The sequence below is a fragment of the Ranitomeya imitator genome, chromosome 2 (genome assembly GCF_032444005.1).
Source record: "Ranitomeya imitator isolate aRanImi1 chromosome 2, aRanImi1.pri, whole genome shotgun sequence".
In the NCBI taxonomy this organism is placed as follows: domain Eukaryota; kingdom Metazoa; phylum Chordata; class Amphibia; order Anura; family Dendrobatidae; genus Ranitomeya; species Ranitomeya imitator.
The window spans coordinates 480,471,616-480,495,330 of record NC_091283.1 but is presented as its reverse complement, the minus strand read 5'-3'; the positions used below and the strand labels follow the sequence as shown (position 1 = coordinate 480,495,330).

The 23,715-nt window shown below is 41.5% G+C and overlaps 1 protein-coding gene across 1 annotated transcript in view; it reads right to left on the bottom strand.

Moving 5' to 3' along the window:
• The window catches only part of MRC2 (mannose receptor C-type 2), a 126,415-nt gene extending 107,472 nt beyond the window's left edge, over positions 1 to 18,943 (bottom strand). The window contains exon 1 of the mRNA XM_069751344.1: positions 18,782 to 18,943. Within this exon, the coding sequence (XP_069607445.1) occupies positions 18,782 to 18,890 (109 nt within the window). The 5' untranslated portion in view covers positions 18,891 to 18,943. The remainder of the gene's footprint in view (positions 1 to 18,781) is intronic.
• Positions 18,944 to 23,715: the final 4,772 nt, after the last annotated feature.

Genomic DNA, 23,715 nt, shown 5'->3' with positions numbered 1-23,715 from the left:
AGTAAATAATAATAATGGATGACTGTAAATAAAATCATGTTAGGCCTCATTCACACGTACATGTTGTATCCATTTCTTTCAACACATACGCAATATAATCTATGGGATTATTCACATGTCCATGTTTTTACATGGATCGTGTGTCCGTGAAAATCCATAGAGACACGTCTGCTTTTCTTCAAGGCCAATACAAGGCAGTGGGTCCGTGAAAAACACATACAGCACATGGATGGTATCAGTATGATGTCTGTATGCTGTCCGTATTTAACATTGATAAGGATAGGAGAAGCTTTGGGCATCATAGTGGCTCAGTAGTTAGTACGGCAGCCTTGCAGCGCAGGGGTCCTGGGTTCAAATCCCACCAAGGACAATATCTGCAAGGAGCTTGTATGTTCTCCAGTTTGCTCTCACACTCCAAAAACATACTGATAGGGAATTTATATTGTGGGGACAGTGATCATAATATCTGTAAAGTGCTGTGGAATTAGATGCTGCATAATAATAGTGAAAAAAAAAACTGATGACACACTGATATTAAAAACACAGACCTGACACTGATATTAAAAATGGGCACACTGGTATCATCTTTTCTTGTGTGTGTGAATAAGGCCTTAGAGCGTACCTGCAGTTCCGTTTCTGGTCGAGGTTTGAGTGAAAGCCGAGTACACACTACAAAAGTCACAGTGCTTCCCGCTTCAATTACACTGCAGCTCGTTCTGTTCAGCTTAGCTGCTGTGTATTAACACAAGCTCATCAGTAAGGCTGCCGTCACACTAGCAGTATTTGGTCAGTATTTTACATCAGTATTTGTAAGCCAAAACCAGGAGTGGAACAATCAGAGGAAAAGTATAATGGAAACATATGCACCACTTCTGCATTTATCACCCACTCCTGGTTTTGGCTTCCAAATACTGATGTAAAATACTGACCAAATACTGCTAGTGTGACCGCAGCCATACAGTGCTTCCAGGATAACGATAAAGAAGTTGAAAAAAAATTGCAGAGAGGAAATTATAAAGTATTTATCTCACACTTACTGAGATTAACAAGCCTTAATAATTAGTTCCAGTGGCTTATAAAGTGGTAACCTGTTATAATTTAAAATAATAAAAGCGATTGCATTGTAAGTAAAACTCAATGTTTTAAAAATACTTGACGAAGAGAGAGAAAAGAAAGACCTTTCCCATGATCAACCCTCTAGAAACATGTTTTCCATATCCAGTATCATTGAAATGCACAACAACTTGAAGAAGTGAGCCAAGTAACCAGTCTGATAAATGTGATATGTTTGAAAGGTGGACATATACGGATAAGAAGCAGCTCTTGATTAATAAAAAGGTCACAAAAGTTTGTTGCATAAATAGTCAACTAACCCATAGTGGCTGAATGGGCAACGAGGTTGTCTTATGAAGGCATGCTTGCCAATAAAGCATATCAACATTGGAAGACCCCCCCACCCCATCTGAATAAGGCAGGAGACCGGTATGGTAGTCTGCCAGGCCATTCTGCAAATGGCCATGGAACACCCGCCAGAGCCGTGGGGTACTCGGTACCGGTTCCAGTACTTAAGGGGATGTGTCACGGTGGTGGCAACACGGTCTGTAGCCCTGGGCGCCCATGTAAAAAGGAATTGAATAAAGTTTGTGTTCGTGACGCCACCTGTGGTGTTCAGTCAGTGGGGACCGACGCTGCTTAAAGGGGTCCTCTGTGGTGATGTTATGGCAGCTAGATGGTATAACTTTCCACAGGTGAAGTTGGGTCCCCAGGGCTCCCGGTGTGTAGATGAGGATGGTGAGAGGTGCAGTAAAGAACGGAGGACACCGGTTTGCAGTCTCTTTACCTGGTTTACTGAAGGCTTCAGGCAATCACAGTTCATGGCATCAGATCACAGGTACAGGCAGGGTCCGGCCGGCTTGGAAGCAAATTCAGAGTCCCCTTTACCAGGTGGAGTTAGAAGCCTTCCTAATAGCGCAGTGATGTTGTAGTCCCTTACTGCCTATGGCTTCTGGCAAGGTCCTCACAGTTCTCTCTGTCCTCAATGAAGGTTAGGACACACACCCGTATGACAGGTGGCTCGAGCCTATTTATAGGGTCTCTATCATGACCCGGGCTCTATGTGCCACTCTACCTCCTGGGTATTAGGGCAGACAGGTTACTTGTAATAATTCAGCTGTCCTGCTGGTTTCTGCTGTGCCTCCTATAGTCCGACACAACCTTGGTCTTCCGGCAACTGGAATCTGCGCTCGGCCAGGGAGGTAGCCCAAACGCTGCTATGCTCCCCTGGTGTCACTCTCCTGTGCTCCTCTCTCCTGCATGCTCACTAACGCTGTTCTTTCTTTCTTGTTCTCTCAATCCTGGAGCTTCAGCACCTCTGGTTGCATGGCCCCAAACACATCTCTCTGCCTCAGACTGCTCCAGTCTGCTGTCTGGCACTAACTGTCTCAAAACTCTCCTTCCCTCCAAGCCAGAATGTATTTATAGGGTAGTTCCCCCTAAACCAGGTTTAGAGCTCCCCCTTCTGGCCTGGAGTGCGAACATGTTGTGTGCATTGTATTTACCTGATAAAAGAGGTCTTCCTTCGCTTCCAAGCATGACATCACTCTCCCCGTGAGGAAAGCAATGCCACTGTGTGACGACCAGGACCCTGAGGCGTCACAGCCACCTTGTCATGCTATGTTTTTCCTGCAGTGTCCGCTGCAGAATAAATATGTACCTATTAAAGTCTGTTATGGATAACAGTTGATCTCTGGGGGTTAAATAAACCAAACTTTCAATCAGCTGGATTTTTTTTAAAATGTGGTTGTTCTTTAAGGCCTCATTCAGACATCCATTTTTCTCACATTTGAGAAAAACGTACCTATTATTTTGATCAAAGTGTCGTCAGTATTTCCCGTACATGGAGGAAAAAACCGTTTCTCCACCTTCTCCTTTCTGACAGTCCATGAAAATCGGACCACACTCTGATGGCATCTGAGTGTGGTCCAATTTTTATCTCGGACGCGTAGACTTGCATTGATGATTTTGATCAAAATCGGAAATGTCTCCACAATTTTCCCCAGTCCAAGAACAAAATCACAGACATGTGAATGGCCCCAAAGAATGTCACAAGTACGAGTTTTATCCATGAAAACCACAGATAGTACTTGTAGGAGAACATCGGACGTCTGAATGAGGCCTAATATGTTGACCTTCTACCCTAGGATCCTAAGAGATGTCTACTACGTACATGTTCTTTTTGGCAGACATAATCGGTGGGGGTCTGACCTCAAGTGAATGGGTACTTGCAGGTAATAAGTCTAATTAAGATGTACAGCAGACAGAACACCCGCTGAGGACTACAGTAGAATCATTAAAGATGAAATTTTAGAAAATGGTAAGTTGAGATCATCTGCAGTGGACATTAATCATTGTTGGATATTTCAATGCAAAGTTTTTAATTTTCCAGCAAATCCAAAAAATTTGCACTAGGAAATTGCAGTTCTCAGATGTTCTCCTGGAGAAATTTTGACATGGATAATTCCCATGTGCTAAGTAGTGATGGGTCCTTCACTCTGATGAAGAATAGGGTCTCCAACAGTTGGACCCTCTAGTGATGGAATATACTAGCCATAACTTCTAATAGTGGAATAGTGGGTTCCTTACATAGGTGGATTATAATGGGGGCAATCTTGGTTACCGCCTGGGGCCCCATTGCCAGACTGCCCTCATTATAATATTTTGTGTGCCACCATTGGCAGTGCTAATCCTGCAGGGAGCCTTCCTGAAGCTCCTGTCAGCAATAGAGGATGGAAGCAAAGCTACAGGGAGCTCCCATCGACTTCTCTATTATGTGACTCAGCTGGCACAAGAGGAAGTTGAGCTGCAGGAGATTTTATGGAGAGGTTAAGTATTAAAATCTTCTTTTTTTTAACGAAAGTGAATGAAATGAAGATAGGAGATAGTAAATTATAATGAATTGAGGGTGGGGTTGGGAGAGAGGATATGACATAATGAATTGGGGGAGGGGGCATGTGAGTATAATTAATTGGATTAGCGGGAGATGTAAAGTGGTGAGGCATTGAGTACACAGTAGAGTGACTGGTAATGAATTGGGAGGATAAGTACATTGGCAAATTAATTTAGATATTTATTGAGCAGAGAAAAGTGACAAATTATAGTTAATGGGGGGGCACTTTTGTGGATTATCAATTTACATTTGGTATGGTGGATTGCAGAATAGCCAATATTAATGGTGTGTGCATGTCTATATTCAGAAGCGCAGTGATTTCTGATACAGGAAACAAATGTGTACATATATGTGATCTTTTTTATTTTCAGAGATGCTCAGTGTGGCAAACCCTGTGTTAACGAGTCACCGCATGAGGTCATCGACATGAAGGTTTGACAGGATGAAGAAGAAAAAGGCAGTAATCAGATGAGATGTCAGCGGTAAGTTACTGGATGTAAACATTTATTCCGTATCTACACTGTATAGGGGTACGTTTACAAGGATCGACTGGTTGCACTAAGGGACTACCAATTGGTAAACCACTATGGATCCACAGCTGTTTACTGCGGTCTGGCTACATAAACAATCTATTAAACGATGCACACAGAGCGCTCCAGCACCTTATTATATACAGTTGTGGCCAAAAGTATTGACACCTCTGCAATTCTGTCAGATAATACTCAGTTTCTTCCTGAAAATGATTGCAGTCACAAATTCTTTGGTATTATTATCTTCATTTAATTTGTCTTAAATGAAAAAAACACAAAAGAGAATGAAGCAAAAAGCAAAGCATTGATCATTTCACACAAAACTCCAAAAATGGGCCAGACAAAATTATTGGCACCCTCAACCTAATACTTGGTTGCACAACCTTTAGCCAAAATAACTGCGACCAACCGCTTCCGGTAACCATCAGTGAGTTTCTTACAATGCTCTGCTGGAATTTTAGACCATTCTTCTTTGGCAAACTGCTCCAGGTCCCTGATATTTGAAGGGTGCCTTCTCCAAACCACCATTTTTAGATCTCTCCACAGGTGTTCTATAGGATTCAGGTCTGGACTCATTGCTGGCCACCTTAAAGTCTCCAGTGCTTTCTCTCAAACCATTTTCTAGTGCTTTTTGAAGCGTGTTTTTGGTCATTGTCCTGCTGGAAGACCCATGACCTCTGAGGGAGACCCAGCTTTCTCACACTGGGCCCTACATTATGCTGCAAAATTTGTTGGTAGTCTTCAGACTTCATAATGCCATGCACACGGTCAAGCAGTCCAGTGCCAGAGGCAGCAAAGCAACCCCAAAACATCAGAGAACCTCCGCCATGTTTGACTGTAGGGACAGTGTTCTTTTCTTTGAATGCCTCTTCTTTTTCTCCTGTAAACTCTATGTTGATGCCTTTGCCCAAAAAGCTCTACTTTTGTCTCATCTGACCAGAGAACATTCTTCCAAAACGTTTTAGGCTTTTTCAGGTAAGTTTTGGCAAACTCCAACCTGGCTTTTTTATGTCTCGAGGTAAGAAGTGGGGTCTTCCTGGGTCTCCTACCATACAGTCCCATTTCATTCAGACACCAACGGATAGTACGTGTTGACACTGTTGTACCCTCGGACTGCAGGGCAGCTTGAACTTGTTTGGATGTTAGTCGAGGTTCTTTATCCAACATCCGCACAATCTTGCGTTGAAATCTCGTCAATTTTTCTTTTTCCGTCCACATCTAGGGAGGTTAGCCACAGTACCATGGGCTTTAAACTTCTTGATGACACTGCGCATGGTAGACACAGGAACATTCAGGTCTTTGGAGATGGACTTGTAGCCTTGAGGTTGCTCATGCTTCCTCACAATTTGGTTTCTCAAGTCCTCAGGCAGTTCTTTGGTCTTCTTTCTTTTCTCCATGCTCAATGTGGTACACACAAGGACACAGGACAGAGGTTGTGTCAACTTTAATCCATGTCAACTGGCTGCAAGTGTTGATTTAGTTATTGCCAACACCTGTTAGCTGCCACAGGTAAGTTACAGGTGCTGTTATTACACAAATTAGAGAAGCATCACATGATTTTTCGAACAGTGCCAATACTTTTGTCCACCCCCTTTTTTATGTTTGGTGTGGAATTATATCCAATTGGGCTTTAGGACAATTCTTTTTGTGTTTTTCATTTAAGACAAATTAAATGAAGATAATAATAACAAAGAATTTGTGTTTGCAATCATTTTCAGGAAGAAACTGAGTATTATCTGACAGAATTGCAGGGGTGTCAATACTTTTGGCCACAACTGCAGCATACCTTTTTGTTTTATATAACGTTGTCCCTTATCACATAGCATTCCCTTATATTTATAGCATAGTCCCTTATTATATAATGTGCTCTTGTTATATATTGCGCCATTTCTTATTATGTATTATCCTCTATTTTGTATAGTGTTATGTTATGTATAGCGCTGTATAGAAGAGAAAAAATTGCACTACGCATACAGCTCTCTCACCTGTGTGCTAATCAAGTGACCTATCACATGATCTCTCAAAGGAAATCATGTGACATGTCATGGTGATACATCGGATGCTGGGGGGCCCACGCCTGTCTAAACAGTCTGGAGCCCTGGCTACTCTTATTATGCTCCTGGTTCCTTACACTCATCATGGGGTGATGAATTCTATCTGTGGAGCACTTTTGCACTGGACTAACAAATGTCTATGGGCATTTTTATTATTTTTGCCAAAATAACACTGCAATGAAGACAAAAAACTGCTTGGAAGAGTTCACGACTGAGGATAGAGGGTTAAAAAAAATGTACAACTTCCTTCTCCCAAGTGTCTGATTGAGGGATTAAAGGAGCCTGTCCTTTGGACAAAATCACACCCATCTCCAAGAGAAATGTAGAACACAGACCCTATTATATCACTAGTGACCAGAGAGCTGACCCGCTAGGGAGCTTGTAAAAACCTTAGCTGTGTTTGGTGGGGTGTGAGGGAGGAGACAGAATGAGGTCAAGAGCCCGATGTGCTGCTGAACATGAGGGTAGTTATTAAATAATTTCACCAGTTAACTCTTTCAGTGCTAGAATTTATCTAAAATCTGAAATATGTTGAATTCCACTTACGCAAAAGTAAAGGAGCCAAGTAAAAATACCAAGGCAAACAAGTAGTGCAGATCATACATTCAGAATTCTGCTTGAGGGATTGATAAGCAACTCCTTTCCTATGCTAACCATCGTAAACGAATCCAGACCACCCATGGTTTTTTCAAGTTTCAGGATTATTGTCTGGAGTTTATGAAGAATTAAAAAAGACATGAATAAATGTTACAGCTCTGAACTTCAGTCATGTATTCGGCCATTCCGTACAGGAATTGTGCTCGCAGCTGTAAGAGGTGTCAGCAGTAAAAACTTTACATGTATTGTAATTGCATAAATGTTATATTTCCTCAAATATTAGCTTGTTTTACTTTAGTCGCTTTATGCTTTAAAGAGCTTCATGGCTTTATTATTTTCAGCAAGGTCAGCATAGATGGTAGAGGCCCAGAAGTAGGGTCTTAAATCAATACCCTAGAAGAAGAGGCCCTGACACACAGTGAACCTTAGGCCAGGGTCACACCAGTGTATTTTCTTTCATCAGAGAGAATTGGGCCAATTACACTAATAACATTCTTTTCAGAGTGTCAGTATAGTGTCAGCATAGCGTGATACAATTTTCTTGGATGTGGAGAAGATGGAGAAAAATATTTCCCGCTCTTCATCATACTGTCGGTCCTTGAAAGTCAGACTGCACTCATATGCCATCTGAGTGAAGTTCGATTTTTTTTTCCACGGGCTCAAAATGTCACAAAATATAACGACCCAACAGGGGGGTCAGTCAGCGGACGGCTCAACAAACACTCAACTGGATGGAAATGGGAAGAGAAAGGCCCAATAGGGAATGAGGGATGGACACCTCCTGCTCCAACCTGAGGCTGTCCCTGCACTCATTTAACACCCTAAGTGGGTCCTTCCCCCCCAACGCCCTCAAGAACATCGTCCCTCGCTGTCACCTAGCACTGCCCGGCAAGGGCGCTAGCCTCACCACTGCAGATGGAACAACACAGGGAACTGTGACAATCACGAGACAGACAAGGAAAAAATACTAAACTTAGCTTAATAGCCTTCTCTGCTGCAAAGCGCTGCAAAGCACTGCACAGCAGAAGAAAGACAACCAGGCCACAAACTCCACGAAACCAGCTGATTCACCACTGCAGCCAGAGAGCTCCTTACTCCAGGCTTGGTCAACATAGATTGCTCTATCACTGACAGTCAGCTGATGCATCAGGTGACCATTTAAAGGATGATGGGAGTGGTCACCACCCACATCAGCTGACCTAGAAACTCTGCAGGCTGCCAGCAGGGTGTCAGCAAGGGAAACTGACATTAAACCCAACTGGCCTGAAAGGAAAAACGCTACGTTTAAAACATAGTGAAACCAGAGCTGCAACAAATCCAAAAATGGATCATGACACAATGACTTGCATGGCCGAGTGTGATCCGAGTAAAAATTGGGACATTTGCATGGCTAACATTGGTCCAAGCGCAGTCCAATGTTTTGTGGAATCGCACTTGGACAAAAAATATGGTCATGTGCACAAGCCCTTACACACAGACTCTGATCCTTGTAAATACAAAATCCATTTAATTCAATAGAGTTCAGCTGGCCTCACGCTTTATATAGCTATCAGCCCAGAGTGCATGTGTTCTGAAAAAGTTGGTGGAATAAGGCAATGGTGGACATCTCTGGAAGCGGTGTATGTCTTTGAGAACAAAAGGATCAGACCAGTTGAAAATCAACAGCCTAATAATTTTTGCCCTGCTTCATTGGGGTGCGTGTCAAAGTGTGCCAAGGAAACAGGGCGAACACATTAGGGTGGCAGCACACGGGGCATTTCTTGTCATGGTTGTTATTGATCTAAAGGTAACCCATTATATTAAATTAGAAGAAGCACAAAATGAAAATTTGGGAAAAGCCTCACCATTTGGTAAATGTAGACACAGCATGGATCTAATACCGTTGACCACCGGAGAAAATTGAGAAAAAAGGAAGAAAAGGATTCAGATGGCCATGTGGATAAAAAATATGTAACTTTTAGGTTATTATAATTTCTTAGATAATACCCTGCTATATAAATCTCATTGCTGCAGTATTCTACGTTACCTATTTTCATATTGGGCCTATAAACGTCTCCCCAGTCATGTTGGCACATTTTCTATTTTCACATGTTTTTATCGGTATTGTATTAAATAATTATTTATTTTAATCATCTTCTATATTCGCTTCTTTAGCTCTGAGAGTTATGTCTCTCAGACTTTTGGTTATTTGCTTGTATTGGAAGGTTTACCCTAATAAGGTGTAATCGTACTAATGGGACATTAGTCAATGGAATCAATATGTTTTTACAAAAATAAGGTTACGAAGGTCTTGAGCAAGCTCATTGGTTTGCCACTTTGGTAGTGAGACACCTTTTTATAGGCCATCAGTTGAGTCAGCTGGTGTCGTGAGTTTCCATGGCTTTTTGTACTTTTGGCAGTGTGGACAGGTGCCAAGTCCTGTTGGAGAATTACATTTTCATCTCCAAAAAGCTTGTCGGCAGAGGGAAGCATGAAGTGCTCTAACATTTCCTGGTAGATGGCTGCGCTGACTTTGGTCTTGATAAAACACAGTGGACCTACACCAGCAGATGACATGTCTCCCCAAACCATCACCGATTGTGGAAACTTCACACAAGACCTCAAGCAACTTGGATTGTCTGTCTCTCCACTCTTCCTCCAGACTCTGGGAATTTGATTTCCAAGGTCTAGTGTGAACTATCCACAATCAATGATGGTTTCGGGAGCCATGTCATCTGCTGGTGTAGGTCCACTGTGTTTTATCAAGACCAGTACCTGGTTTAAAAAAACTCTATTACTGTGCTTGATTGGCCAGCAAACTCGCCTGACCTTAACCCCATAGAGAATCTATGAAGTATTGTCAAGAGGAAGATTAGAGACACCAGACCCAACAATGCAGACGAGCTGAAGGCTGCTATCAAAGCAACCTGGGCTTCCATAACACCTCAGCAGTGCCAGATACTGATCATCTCTATGCCACGCCACATTGATGCAGTGATTAATGCAAAAGGAGCCACGACCAAGTATTGTGTGCATTTATTGAACATACATTTCGGATTTTAAAATCATTTTTCAAGCTGGTGTTATAAAGTATTCTAATTTACTGAGATAATGACTTTTGGGAACAAACACTTGAAATACATCACTCTGTTTGTAATGACTCTATACAGTATAATATATGAGTTTCACTTTTTGTATTGAAGAACTGAAATAAATTAACTTTTTCATGATATTCTAATTTTGTGAGATGCACCTGTAAGTTTGGTATCGCTGTAATTGTACTGATCTGGAGAATCACATAGTCAGATCATTTTGACTGCCAAAAAAAAGCTGTAAACACGTAACCCCGAAGAAAAATTATTTTTTTTTTTGCTCAGTTTTACCGCACTTGAAATTTCTGCCAGTTTTTTACTATGTTGATTAGTAAAATGAATGGCGCCATTAAAACTACAACTTGTCCTTCGAAAAAGAAAAGCACTCATATGGCTATGGGGACAAACAAAATGTATGACTCTTGGAAGAAGAGAAGGAAAAAACTAATACATGGAGAAACGCATGCTCGGGAAGTGGTTAATGAATACATTTGTCAAAATTTGATAAAAAAAAAAATCAAAATGGAAGATTTTTTTCCCCGATCATTATGGAAGCATTCCCTACATGGAGAATACAACAAATATAGCCTGCTCCTACACAAACACATCCGGAGTTACAGGGTAAGCAGGGTGGATACTGAGACAACTCTTTGATCATCCTGATGACAGAAGAACCACAGCACAATTACTCCGAACAATGAGAATTGTACAATAAATCTCCAGAAATACTTGCACTCGCAATTGTGACTGTCTTCCTGTAGTAATATATGAGTAGCCCAGGGGGAAATCACTAGCCATGTTGCTTTTTCCATACTTTTCTGTTCAATCCTACAGCAAGATGATTGGCAAATGTGCTGAATAATTGTAAAATATCAGATTTCTGTGCCTCCATATTTGCAGGCTGAGAGTTGTAGTTTTGCAAGTTATGGGAAGGTGCAGGTTGGAGACCATAATATTGGAGTCTTTATATGACACATTTGGCCTCTCAGGTATAAGGCCTGGGTGTGACAGTTACGTCTACATCCCCTATAGCTACATCCCTGGCTGTTTCGCCAGGGTTTAGGGAGCTACACCCATACTCCCGATACTACCTGATGCAGCAACGTGCAGACATGCTCTTATACATTGATATACAGTACTGTATATGGTATGATATTTCCACTCCTCTCATGGTACTGATATAAATGGAGCATGCTGGATTTTGGGTGGCATCTTTAGCCTGCCCCATGTTGCTTGCGCCCATGCTTTTAGGAAATAAGTGTACATTAGAATAGTCTGCATATCCATGGCCTATTGCAAAAGAATAGAGAAATATTTAACTGCTGCTATTTCTGTAACCTTCAGGAAATAATAATGTAGCACTCATGAGAAAGGCATGTCGGCTTCCCAGATGTGCATGGAGCTCAGCGCTTTATGACTTTTATGTTGATATAAAATGCAGTAAAGATGGAGAGACTCTGGCCGCTCACATGTTACATATACAGGACTTCCGTTCACAGTCAGCGACATGTAAACCTCTGTCACTGAAATGGGAGAGTAATCCAGCTGTTTTACTTTCCAGTTTTACTGGTCACTTGTCACAAATTTGTAGAAACCGTTTTTCATCACCAAAAACGACAAAGTATAAATACAACCCAATGACAACTAGTCGGACTGGATGTAGTAACAGTCATGCAATTAAAAAAACCTATTCTCCTCCTAAGATCCTGCGCAGGCGTATTTCTCTGTCCTGTTAAGGGCAAAGCAAAGTACTGGCGCTGGGCCTCTCTGACCTTTTCCGGCACCTGCACACTGCAGTACTTTGCTCTGCCCTCAATAGGGCAGAGAAATACGCCTGCGCCGGAGCGCAGTGCCGAGAAGTCTGTGTGGATGACGCAGGGACGCGTCATCCACATGAAACAAGCAGGAGGACGACATCACAAGAAGATGGGAGGTGCCGGACCAAGAAGAGTGACATCCCTCGGACAGGACCGCCCCCGCAGGTGAGTATAATAAAACTTATTTTCTTCTCTTACAGGTTGGGTTGGGGGCTTATCTACAGCATTATAGCATGCTGTATATCAGCCCTGAAAGGCGGTGGTCGTAACTTATATTGGTCAAAACTGGTTACAGGTGAAAGAAAGTAAGTAAGAAAGAAAGAAAGAAAGAAAGAAGGAAAGAAAGAAAGTAAGAAAGAAAGAAAGAAAGAAAGAAAAGCCTATGTAGCAAAGCTGATGCAAGCCTCTGGTAACAGGCATTGATTGTAGAGGGATGTAATGTCGGCCACGGGCAGAGTTAGTTCCTGATATAGCTAACAGCGATCCGTCCTACAAACATGCACATTCTAGTTTATCGGACCTTGTCTGGCAGCCTTATATTTAGGAGGAGCATAGGCTAAAATCCAATGGGTGTCGTCCGTGTTCACAAAACTGACCGCCCTGTTAAAACATGGATGTTCTGAGTGTGCCAGAGATAGAGCTGCAGCTCTGGCCAATAGAAAATGATTTCTGAAATATGTCTAAATATATGAATATATATAAACTAGATGGTGGCCCAATTCTAATGCATCGGGTATTCTAGAATATGCATGTCCACGTAGTATATTGCCCAGCCACGTAGTATATTGCCCAGTCACGTAGTATATTGTCCAGCCACGTAGTATATTGCACAGTGATGGAGTATACAGCACAGAGCCATGTAGTATACAGACTTAAAATAAAAAATAAACATATACTCACCCTCCGTTGAAGTCCTGGCCCTGTGTGCGGTGCACGCGGCAGCTTCCGGTCCCAGGGTTGGTATGGGCACAGGACCTGTGATGACATGACCATGACGTCATGGCAGGTCCTTGTTGCATACCATCCTTGCCACCGGAACCTGCCGCTTGCATGGAGCGGTCACCGGAGCGTCGCGAGGAGCGGGAAAGGCGCCGGAATGTGAGTATATGATGATTTTTTTTTTTATTATTATTATTTTTAACATTAGATCTTTTTACTATTGAGGCTGCATAGGCAGCCTCAATAGTAAAAAAGTTGGTCATACAGGGTTAATAGCAGCGTTAATGGAGTGCGTTACACCGCGGCATAACGCGGTCCATTAGCGCTGCCATTAACCCTGTGTGAGGGCTGACTGGAGGGGAGTATGGAGCGGGCACAGACTGCGGGGAGGAAGGAGCGGCCATGTTGCCGCCGGACTGCGCCCGTCGCTGATTGGTCGTGGCAATGGTCGTGGGCGTTTTGCCATGACTAATCAGCGACTTGGATTCCATGACAGACAGAGGCCGCGACCAATGAATATTCGTGACAGACAGACAGAAGGACAGACAGAAAGACGGAAGTGACCCATAGACAATTATATAGTAGATATATGAACCTAGTGGTAAGAGTCCATTTAGAGCTTGTTCACACACCACAGAATTACTATGGATTTTCCATACAGATTTGCAGGTGGAAAATCCTGAGTGAATTACAATAGCGGCAAAGTGAATAAAATATAAAAAGAACAGAAAATACTGGAAACTGACCTGTACTATAACATTTTTGTGGTTTTTCACTGTAGATTTCACCATTTTGCAAGTCAGATCAGATGTATTTTGATCCTTTGAACAAATGTACGTTTAACTGTCAGTATAATCAATTTTTAGGTTCTAAGGGTTGCAATATACATGATTCCAAGATAAGTTCAGATGAATATATAAAAAATAGCCTGTTTTTCATCCAGAAAGAACGGATGAGTTTTCATCCATATAGAGTGTTCTGTATATAATCTGTTTAATACATCAAAAATAAAAAAAATAGTATAAGTCGACGTACAGTTTCCTATATTTTTAATCGCAATAGATCCATTAAAAGCGGATGCCATAAAGATGGTGTCTGTAAGATATTCATTTTTTTATGCACCCATTGAGTTTAATGGGTGAGTCTGATCCGAAAGGGGATCAGAGTAGTGCACGTATCTGAGTTAGCCAATTTACTTGCATTGATCCACGTGCTGTCAGTTTGGCAAATGGTCAATAATCCGTATACAGACCAAAAATTGTGCTTCTAAGCATGTCCTAGCAAATTGAATGAATCCGGAAGAAGTTTTGTTCATCCAAATTTGTGCTTAAAAAAGTTAAATTAATAATACATAGAGGCCAATTCATTAAGAATGGCATAGCGCATGGTGGCTACCCCAGCCTTGACAGAGCATCCAGCACCAAATGAATTCGGCATCTCTAGTAAGTAGTATGTGCCTCCATGAAGTGCGCTAGAAATTTTGCTTGAGTCACGGACTGTAGTAGTATTTCTGGTGCAGAAAACATCGGCAGATTTGATTAATTCGATGGGGGCTTAGCCACACAACTGCTCCTGCCCTCTCCCCAGTTCGGCCCATTTTGGCAATGTTGATCCAAAGTAGCGTTAAAACGGCAAAAGTCACAAAATATTTGTGCACCTCCGCATTGCAACAAAATTTTGAGACTTTTCAAAGCTTTTACACCACATTTGTAGTATAAAAGTTTTGATGAATTGGCCATATAGGATATGTAGGATGGAAAAGCTGGACTTCTGCCAAGATGTGTTTCCTATTTTTTTTTTTATTTTATTTTAATTTTTGCAACGTTGAGAACTTCTTTCACTGGTTCTGGCTTCTATAAAGTACCAAACTTTTCTCATAAATTTGGAATACTGCAAAGTTTAAATGACACTGGGGGAGTAGAATCAAAACTGATATAAAGTGAAAATGGAATTTTTGCCCAAGGCAACCAATCAGGTCACCGAATAAACATCCCAAAGGGGTTTTGGAAAATGCAGTGGATTCTGGATGCCATGGACAATTGTCCTTTTTATTGGGGATGTCTATCCTATAATAGAGTACTGATTAAAGAAGCATTACCATCAAAATTGTTATCCTCTTAATATATTGCCATCATAATATATACAGTGCCTACAAGTAGTATTCAACCCCCTGCAGATTTAGCAGGTTTACACATTTGGAATTAACTTGGCATTGTGACATTTGGACTGTAGATCAGCCTGGAAGTGTGAAATGCACTGCAGCAAAAAAGAATGTTATTTCTTTGTTTATTTTTTTTTTTAAATTGTGAAAAGTCTTTTCAGAGGGTCATTTATTATTCAACCCCTCAACCCACCAGAATTCTGTTTGGTTCCCCTAAAGTATTAAGAAGTAGTTCAGGCACAAAGAACAATGAGCTTCACATGTTTGGATTAATTATCTCTTTTTCCAGCCTTTTCTGACTATTTAAGACCCTCCCCAAACTTGTGAACAGCACTCATACATGGTCAACATGGGAAAGACAAAGGAGCATTCCAAGGCCATCAGAGACAAGATCGTGGAGGGTCACAAGGCTGGCAAGGGGTACAAAACCCTTTCCAAGGAGTTGGGCCTACCTGTCTCCACTGTTGGGAGCATCATCCGGAAGTGGAAGGCTTATGGAACTACTGTTAGCCTTCCACGGCCTGGACAGCCTTTGAAAGTTTCCTCCCGTGCCGAGGCCAGGCTTGTCCGAAGAGTCAAGGCTAACCCAAGGACAACAAGGAAGGAGCTCCGGGAAGATCTCATGGCAGTGGGGACATTGGTTTCAGTCAATACCATAAGTAACATACTCCACCGCAATGGTCTCCGTTCCAGACGAGCCCGTAAGGTACCTTTACTTTCAAAGCGTCATGTCAAGGCTCGTCTACAGTTTGCTCATGATCACTTGGAGGACTCTGAGACTGACTGGTTCAAGGTTCTCTGGTCTGATGAGACCAAGATCGAGATCTTTGGTGCCAACCACACATGTGACGTTTGGAGACTGGATGGCACTGCATACGACCCCAAGAATACCATCCCTACAGTCAAGCATGGTGGTGGCAGCATCATTATGTGGGGCTGTTTCTCAGCCAAGGGGCCTGGCCATCTGGTCCGCATCCATGGGAAGATGGATAGCACGGCCTACCTGGAGATTTTGGCCAAGAACCTCCACTCCTCCATCAAGGATCTTAAGATGGGTCGTCATTTCATCTTCCAACAAGACAACGACCCAAAGCACACAGCCAAGAAAACCAATGCCTGGTTCAAGAGGCAAAAAATCAAGGTGTTGCAGTGGCCTAGTCAGTCTCCTGACCTTAACCCAATTGAAAACTTGTGGAAGGAGCTCAAGATTAAAGTCCACATGAGACACCCAAAGAACCTAGATAACTTGAAGAAGATCTGCATGGAGGAGTGGGCCAAGATAACTCCAGAGACCTGTGCCGGCCTGATTAGGTCTTATAAAAGACGATTATTAGCTGTAATTGCAAACAAAGGTTATTCCACAAAATATTAAACCTAGGGGTTGAATAATAATTGACCCACACTTTTATGTTTAAAATTTATAAAAATTTAACTGAGCAACAAAACTTTTTGGTTTGTAAGATTTATGCATCTGTTAATAAATCCTGCTCTTGTTTGAAGTTTGAAGGCTCTAACTTATTTGCATCTTATTAAACCTGCTAAATCTTCAGGGGGTTGAATACTACTTGTAGGCACTGTAGCACTGTGTACTTAGAATTTCTCATTTTGCCTTTTACCCAGCTAATTCTTCTGTTTTCCATTAGGTCTGTTACATGATGTGATTAAAAACTGACTAGCTGAATCGTCTAAGCTCTGTGTAGATACAGAAGGTGAGTTTTCCCTGCATGACTCATGAGTCACTGCAAAAGTCCCTGGCAGAGGAAGGAGCTGAGTCAGAAGTTGAAGAGGGGAATAATAAAAGCAGAGACAAGATACTTCCTGCTTCTACAGAGCAAAGAGAAGAATTAGCTGGGTAGAAAGGTAAAATGAGCAATTGTAAGTACACAGTGCTATATAATATGATGATTGCAATATATTAAGAGGTTCAAAACTTTGATGGCAGCACTTTTTTAATTGCACTGTTATAGTCGACATTGACTGTTAGGATTTATACTTCCAATAGGTGGCACTAGAGTTCTAGCCCTCTTCCTCTCTGAAGAGACAATTTGCATATTTCCCAGAGGAGCATTGCGGCTTTAAGTCTCCTCACCTCGACATGCTTAACATGTCACTCACCGCAAGGAGAAACGATACAGACTGCTGCAAACTGTATGGGAATGAATGATCAATAATACAATTATTTGGTCCCCGAATTTCTTTTAGATGATGCGATCAGCTAATAAAGAAGAATTTACTCTTTCATCAGCTGTATACATGGGCCATCCATTGGGATGAAGTCGTTTTATGAATGCTTATCCAAATCATTATCAGCAGGGCGGGCGTCACCACCCGCTGCACCTGGGCAAGTGGCCGGTGACCTGGGAAAGCTGGGGGCCCAAATTGTTTGAAATACTTACCTCTCCTCGATCCCTGCTGGCTGCAAGTCCAGTCTCTTCCACATCTTCTGACTCTGACATCTCAAAGCAGTGCAGAGAGGCAGAATAGGCTGAAGACACCGAAGTTGCGGCCAGCAATAAACAAGGAGAGATAAGTATTTGATTATTTTTTATGTATGGAGTCCATTCTGTATGGAGCATTATATGGGGGCCATTCTGTATGGAGTAATATATGGGGCCCATCATATACTGTATGGAGCAATATATGGGGCTCATTATACTGTATGGAGCATTATATGGGGCCTATTATTCTGTGTGCAGCATTATATGGGGCCCATTATTCTGTATGCAACATTTTATGGGGCCCATTATTCTGTATTGAGCATTAAATGGGGTCCAATACTCTTTGTGGAGAAATATATGAGGCTCATAATTCTGTATGCAGCATTATATGGGGTCAATTCTACTGTATGGAGCATTATATGAGGTCCATTATTCTGTATGGAGCATTATATGGGGTCCAATATTCTGTATGGAGCACTATATGGGGCCCATTATTCTAAATGGCGTAATATATGGGGCTCATTATATTGTATTTAGATTGACCTATTACCTGCTTTGTAATTCTGGACTATACTTTCCAAGAAAAAGAACCTTTGACCGTGATCAAATGACAAAAAAAAGACAAAAGGGAGGAGCGCATCCCATCAAAAGTAGAGTGAGAAATCCCAGATATAATCCAAGTGAGCTGATGACTTAGTCAACTCAAAAAACGTGCACCGTCTATTACACAAGTCTTATGGTATACAGGAATTACATACACAACCCAATTCACAACTGGTATCCCGTCCTCTGCAAAACAGATGGCAAAAATTCTTCAAATCCCACAGCGTGCCGAAAAGTGCTAAAAGCCGGTTATACTTCGGTGTCGATGTTAGAGTGAATAACTTCAAAATGTTCATTTTTACAGTGCTCCCTACAGTTTTCACAAATGACCAAGTGACTTCAAACCCCCACCACACCACTCCACACTGCAAGAAGGAACTGTCCAGTGCACATCTGCTTTTACTCAGTTCTTTCCTTTTTTCTATCCCCCCTACTAGGCCACCCTGCCCCCTTTGTGCCTTATACTAATAGACATTTATTCAGCAGAGCTAAATGGAAAAAAAAGGGTGTAGAACAACCCCTTGCACAGCACATTCCCCACTCAATCCAAACAGCCAACCTTCCAAAAGTGAACAATGAGAAGTTATGAGGAGCAGTTGGGTAACCATCAGAGGACAGCTCTTACCTGTGTTGGCACTGCCAAGGTGCAAATCAGTGATTAAGACCAAGAGGGTACATTTGAGAAGGAATGTGATCCAGGGGCAGATAACTGGATGCCTGCTGCTGAAATACATTCTAAAACTAACCTCCAGCTCTCCTGCAAAAGATGCAGGGGAGAGAGTGGGAGAGAAGGAGGGAGGGAGGAGTATCCCAAAAAAAAAATCAGGGAGGGCTAAGTGAACAGATGAAAAACGTCTGTATGTCTCAGCTTGTGTGAGTGTTAAGTCAATGGGCTGGATCAGACATTACGTAAGCAAGTGTGAAATACTGGGGGAAGATCTAAAGGAAGGAGCAGAAACTTTCAGAAACTTTTCTTACTTTTGTCTTCAAGCATTGTACTTCCTCCGGATCAGATTGTGTTTTTCCCTTCTTATCTTTATATTTACTGTTCTTACCACAAAATCCGCAAGTAAATTACTGTACTTGGAGGCACCGAGCAGGGGTGTCCTAAAGGGAAAACAGAAATAAAATTAGACCAGACGGGAAAATGGTCACCCTTGAATGAAACCAGTCTATACACTGGTACTGGGTAGAAAAAGTGACTCCCCTGATAACTCCACAGATAAACATGATATATAGGCAGTAACTGTATACCGTTACATAGTAATGCAGGGCACGCACACACTCACAGCTCTGTGTTGGATGGTAATCTGTTTGATACCATCTTTTGTTGCTCCCACCCATGATACTGTGTACAGTCATATGGTGTGAAAATAACAGTGTAGAGTATATTCGGCGTGCTCGAATACTATGTTTGAGTCCCCGCAGCTGCATGTCTCGTGGCTGTCACATGCAGGGATTGCCTGTTTGTTAGGTAGCCCCTGCATGGGTTGTGGCTGTCGAACAGCCGCGGGGACTCGAACATATTATTCGAGTACGCCAAAGATACTCTTATAGCACTCGAGCATACTCACATAACAGCTTATCCGAGCACGCCTGCACCTCACTAGTGCCAAAGTATTGCTAGACTAATAAGAATGCAACATGTAGGCGAAATAATATTGATTCCATATATCTGCCAAACGCTACTATACAGTTCTGCCAAGCAATATATTGCAGAAATAATAATTGGCCAAAAATTGTAATCCTAGAAAGTATTAAATATTAATGTCCCCAAGTAGCACTGGAACAGAGAGAACTGTCTGCCTGGAAAAAATAAATGCCACAAGTTACTAAAAAGTAATAAACTTAGTTAGGTAGAAGTTATTACAGCAATAAGTACAGAAAATTCCAACAGTACAGACATGGACTAAAACTGGTGGGTGAGCAACAGTGGGGACCAGCAATAGTAAAAAATATAGATCACATATGATATGTGTTATATAGATTTATAGCAATGAGATTGCATATGAATAAGTATTCAATAGTATATAAACATATACCTATAGCATACGTGACTATATAGCAATACCAGTAAATGTATACCCCAAAATGACAGATCCAGGTAATAGGTAATATGAGGGTCGCTCATCCACCAAACACCCAACGTGCGTTTCACTATTACTTCGTCAAATATAACCATACAGTTCTGCTTTACAACATATTGTAGGAATAATACCGTAACTGGTTTAGTTCCTAAGCAGAAGTGGCACACAGCGTCAAACTAATGGTGATGGAGTATTCATGACCAATACCGTACAAAAAGCTGGCTCCTTTCTGTCAATCATGAGAGCCACTTGCAGTCTCTGAATGGCTCTAACTGGGGGCTCAACATCTGTGTTTAGCTGCTGATGAGAACGAACCCCACCCAACAAGCCTGATAAATGCTGTCTTTGGCCCACTGCATGGATGATTGCATGGTGATTTTACCTTTAAATATGTGTTCACCTGCATGTTTTATTTTTTTTGGTAAGCAAAGAAGTGATCCACATCACAAAAAAGAGCCAGACTGCCCATCACTACGAAGTAAGTACTATCATACTATCATACAGTGCCAACATATCTGAGGGCTGCCAATACATAGTATAGTTTAGTTTTTTTTGTTTAATGTAATGGTTGATAAAGGAAAATCAGTGATAAGATCCAGACTGTTATCAGTGATCCTAATGAGAATTATTGTGCGGTCCTCTCTAGCGTAAAGACTGATTGACAACTTATCTGGCTTTGCTTTACTTCTAACTAGACACATTTTGGGCAGCAGAAAGGATAAATCTGTAATAAAAAGTTTGAGTCAGAGGACGGAAATTATTGATGTTGGCTAACGCTATAAAATAACTATTGTCTACAGAGATTCTGGTGTTAACATGCTTGGCCTGGCTGCATGTAGAAAATGGGGTCAAAATGGAAACTTCTTAGGTCAGGCACATTTTCCTGCAGGTTTGTGTCATTCCTCACAATTGAAACAGGCACTGTCATGGCCAAGACTAAAGGCCACTATTCACACTAGATGACTAGCGGACATACGATGCTTCAACTGATTGTTTGTCCGACAGCCTTCTCAGAAGTAGGAAATTGGACATGCCCAAATGACATCTTCCCCACACTCATGGCGCCCTCACACTCATTAAGAGTGTCATCTAACTTATCGACATTGGTAAATGTGGCCTACATGAGTATAATGAGTATGGGGGGGGGGGCTTTATGCAAAAGGTTCATGGAGAAAAACACTCATACGAGTTTCCCATTGACTTGTTTTTGTCTCTGTGTTTCCATTGCATACACAGACTTCATATGCACAAACTAATATTACTCTGGACCAGAATAAGTTCTGTAAGAAAAAGCAGCTCCTGCATCCATCCCGACATGCACATACAGTCAATAATATCTGTATTTTGTAGATGTCACTGGCTGATTTTGTTTGATACACCCGCCTGAATCTGACCTCTTGGCCATTTATCTTTGCGAGAAACAAAATGGAAAATTGGACAGTAAAAAAATCTTAAAAATCTTAACAGTACTCAGTGATTGGCTGCACATGTGTGTATGATTATACGTGACCCAATGCAGCATTAAAGGGGTTATCCAGCCTTAGGGTACCAGTCTGCAGTCTGCATACATGTGGTCACGTGCCGACTAGATGTGCGCGAACTTGCTCAATGCAAGTGTATTGAGCAAGCCCCGACTCGTCTAGTCGGTCAAGTGACCACATGCTCCAGGCACCAAAGAATCCTAACATTGTGCAATGAGAATTCACAGGTATGCAGCTACCTACATAAAGTGATTGCAGACTTGTACCCCAAGGCCGGACAACCCCTTTAAACGCAATCTGCAGGTGTCCTCTCAGTGCTTATGCTTCCATCTCACAGGCAGTCAGTGTTGAAATACAGCAGAGCTGTGAGACCTGCATCAAAAATGTTAGTAATGAGACAAAGTTCAGTTCTACCGTCCTGTGTTAGTTACATGTCTCACACTGGTATCACTGCCTTTCATTTATAGCAAATCCTGGAGGCCGATTCTCTGGGAGATCAGTGTTCGGTCTACAGAATCCTACTGACAGATTCCCTTTAATCCCTGCTGGAAACATTTGGCAGTCAGCTGATAAAAAACCCACAAGCCCAATTTCAGAAATACTTATTCCTGATTTAACGATTCAGTGAACTAGTTTCAAAATGATCTAGAGAGCTCTTATCCATATACATTCAGATTGACATTCTGGCTTATCAAAAGAAGAAAATGGCCAGGGAAACCCTTCTTTGCACTGCCTGTCAGCTGGCAGAGATGATTTGATACTCCTTAAGCCATATGTTAGCTGTAAAAGGAAAGGGGGAAAGTTACCTCTATTGTCACATGTATGCTAAGCATATGTTTGAAGTTAACATGTATATGTTAACCACTAACACATGATAAAGAATGGCAACCTAAACCATGGCTATCTGACACTGAAACAGTCTAGCCACAGGAGTCTATGAAATGTAGATCATATAAATGTTATGTATTATTATAGTATTGTATGTTATGTATATTAGTATTATGTATTATAGCTTCTTACCCCATGAGTACTGGTGTAAAATAACCAGGATCCTGAAGTGAAATAATGGAACAGTATAATGTCCGCCCATCCTCTTAGATTAGCTCAAATATATACAGTAACCTGTAAAATTTGGGTAGATAAGCCACCAGTCCTGGTCCCTCTGGCACCTAGGAATTGATGGTGAGTTAAGCTAAATAATATTAATACCTTGGCATTTTCTAAATTTTCAGTGTATTTACAGCAGATTTTATGATTGCGAATCTGCAGCAAACATCTGTAAAATAGAGTACAATCAATACAAGTCAAAAGGAATTTCCAGAAACGTGTGCTTTCTCCTTCAGTTGCGTTCACACTGAGTCTAATTGCTGATTTTTTTGCAACAAAAAGACTTAGTGTGAATATACCCTTAGAGTATAAGCACACAACTTAATTTTTTTTTTATTCAGGAGAATCAGCTGAGTTTTTCAAGCAGAAGACGCACCAGGAAACTCTGGCGTTTTTTTCTGATGCATCTCCTCTGTCGTTCTTTCAGTCGTTTTCTGAGCGTTTTTCCAACTGTTTTGTCCATTGCTTGGGTTTTTCCCATTATTTTTGTAACATCTTTTTTACTGTTATTATTTGGTCATTTTTTTAATATTCCATTGAATAATTGACAGACCACTAGTGTTTTCATAGAGAAAAAACAATTTCAAAGACGTTCATCTCATGTGAACATATCCTAAGAGGGAAAATGATATTGAAAAACAGGCCAAACTCTGATGGGAAGGTAAAGTTAGGCTAAATTTAAGCACTTCGAAACTTTTCCACACCAGACCTCCCAGTGGATTTTACCCTGATAAAAGCTGCTAAAAAATCAAACAAATAAAGATATATGCACCCTCTAAATTCTAGTGGATTTTCTGCTAACTACACCATAAAATTGGCTATATCAAATACCTAAATGTTCGATCTTTCCTTCCTGATAATCCGGCATAACATGCAAAAAATGG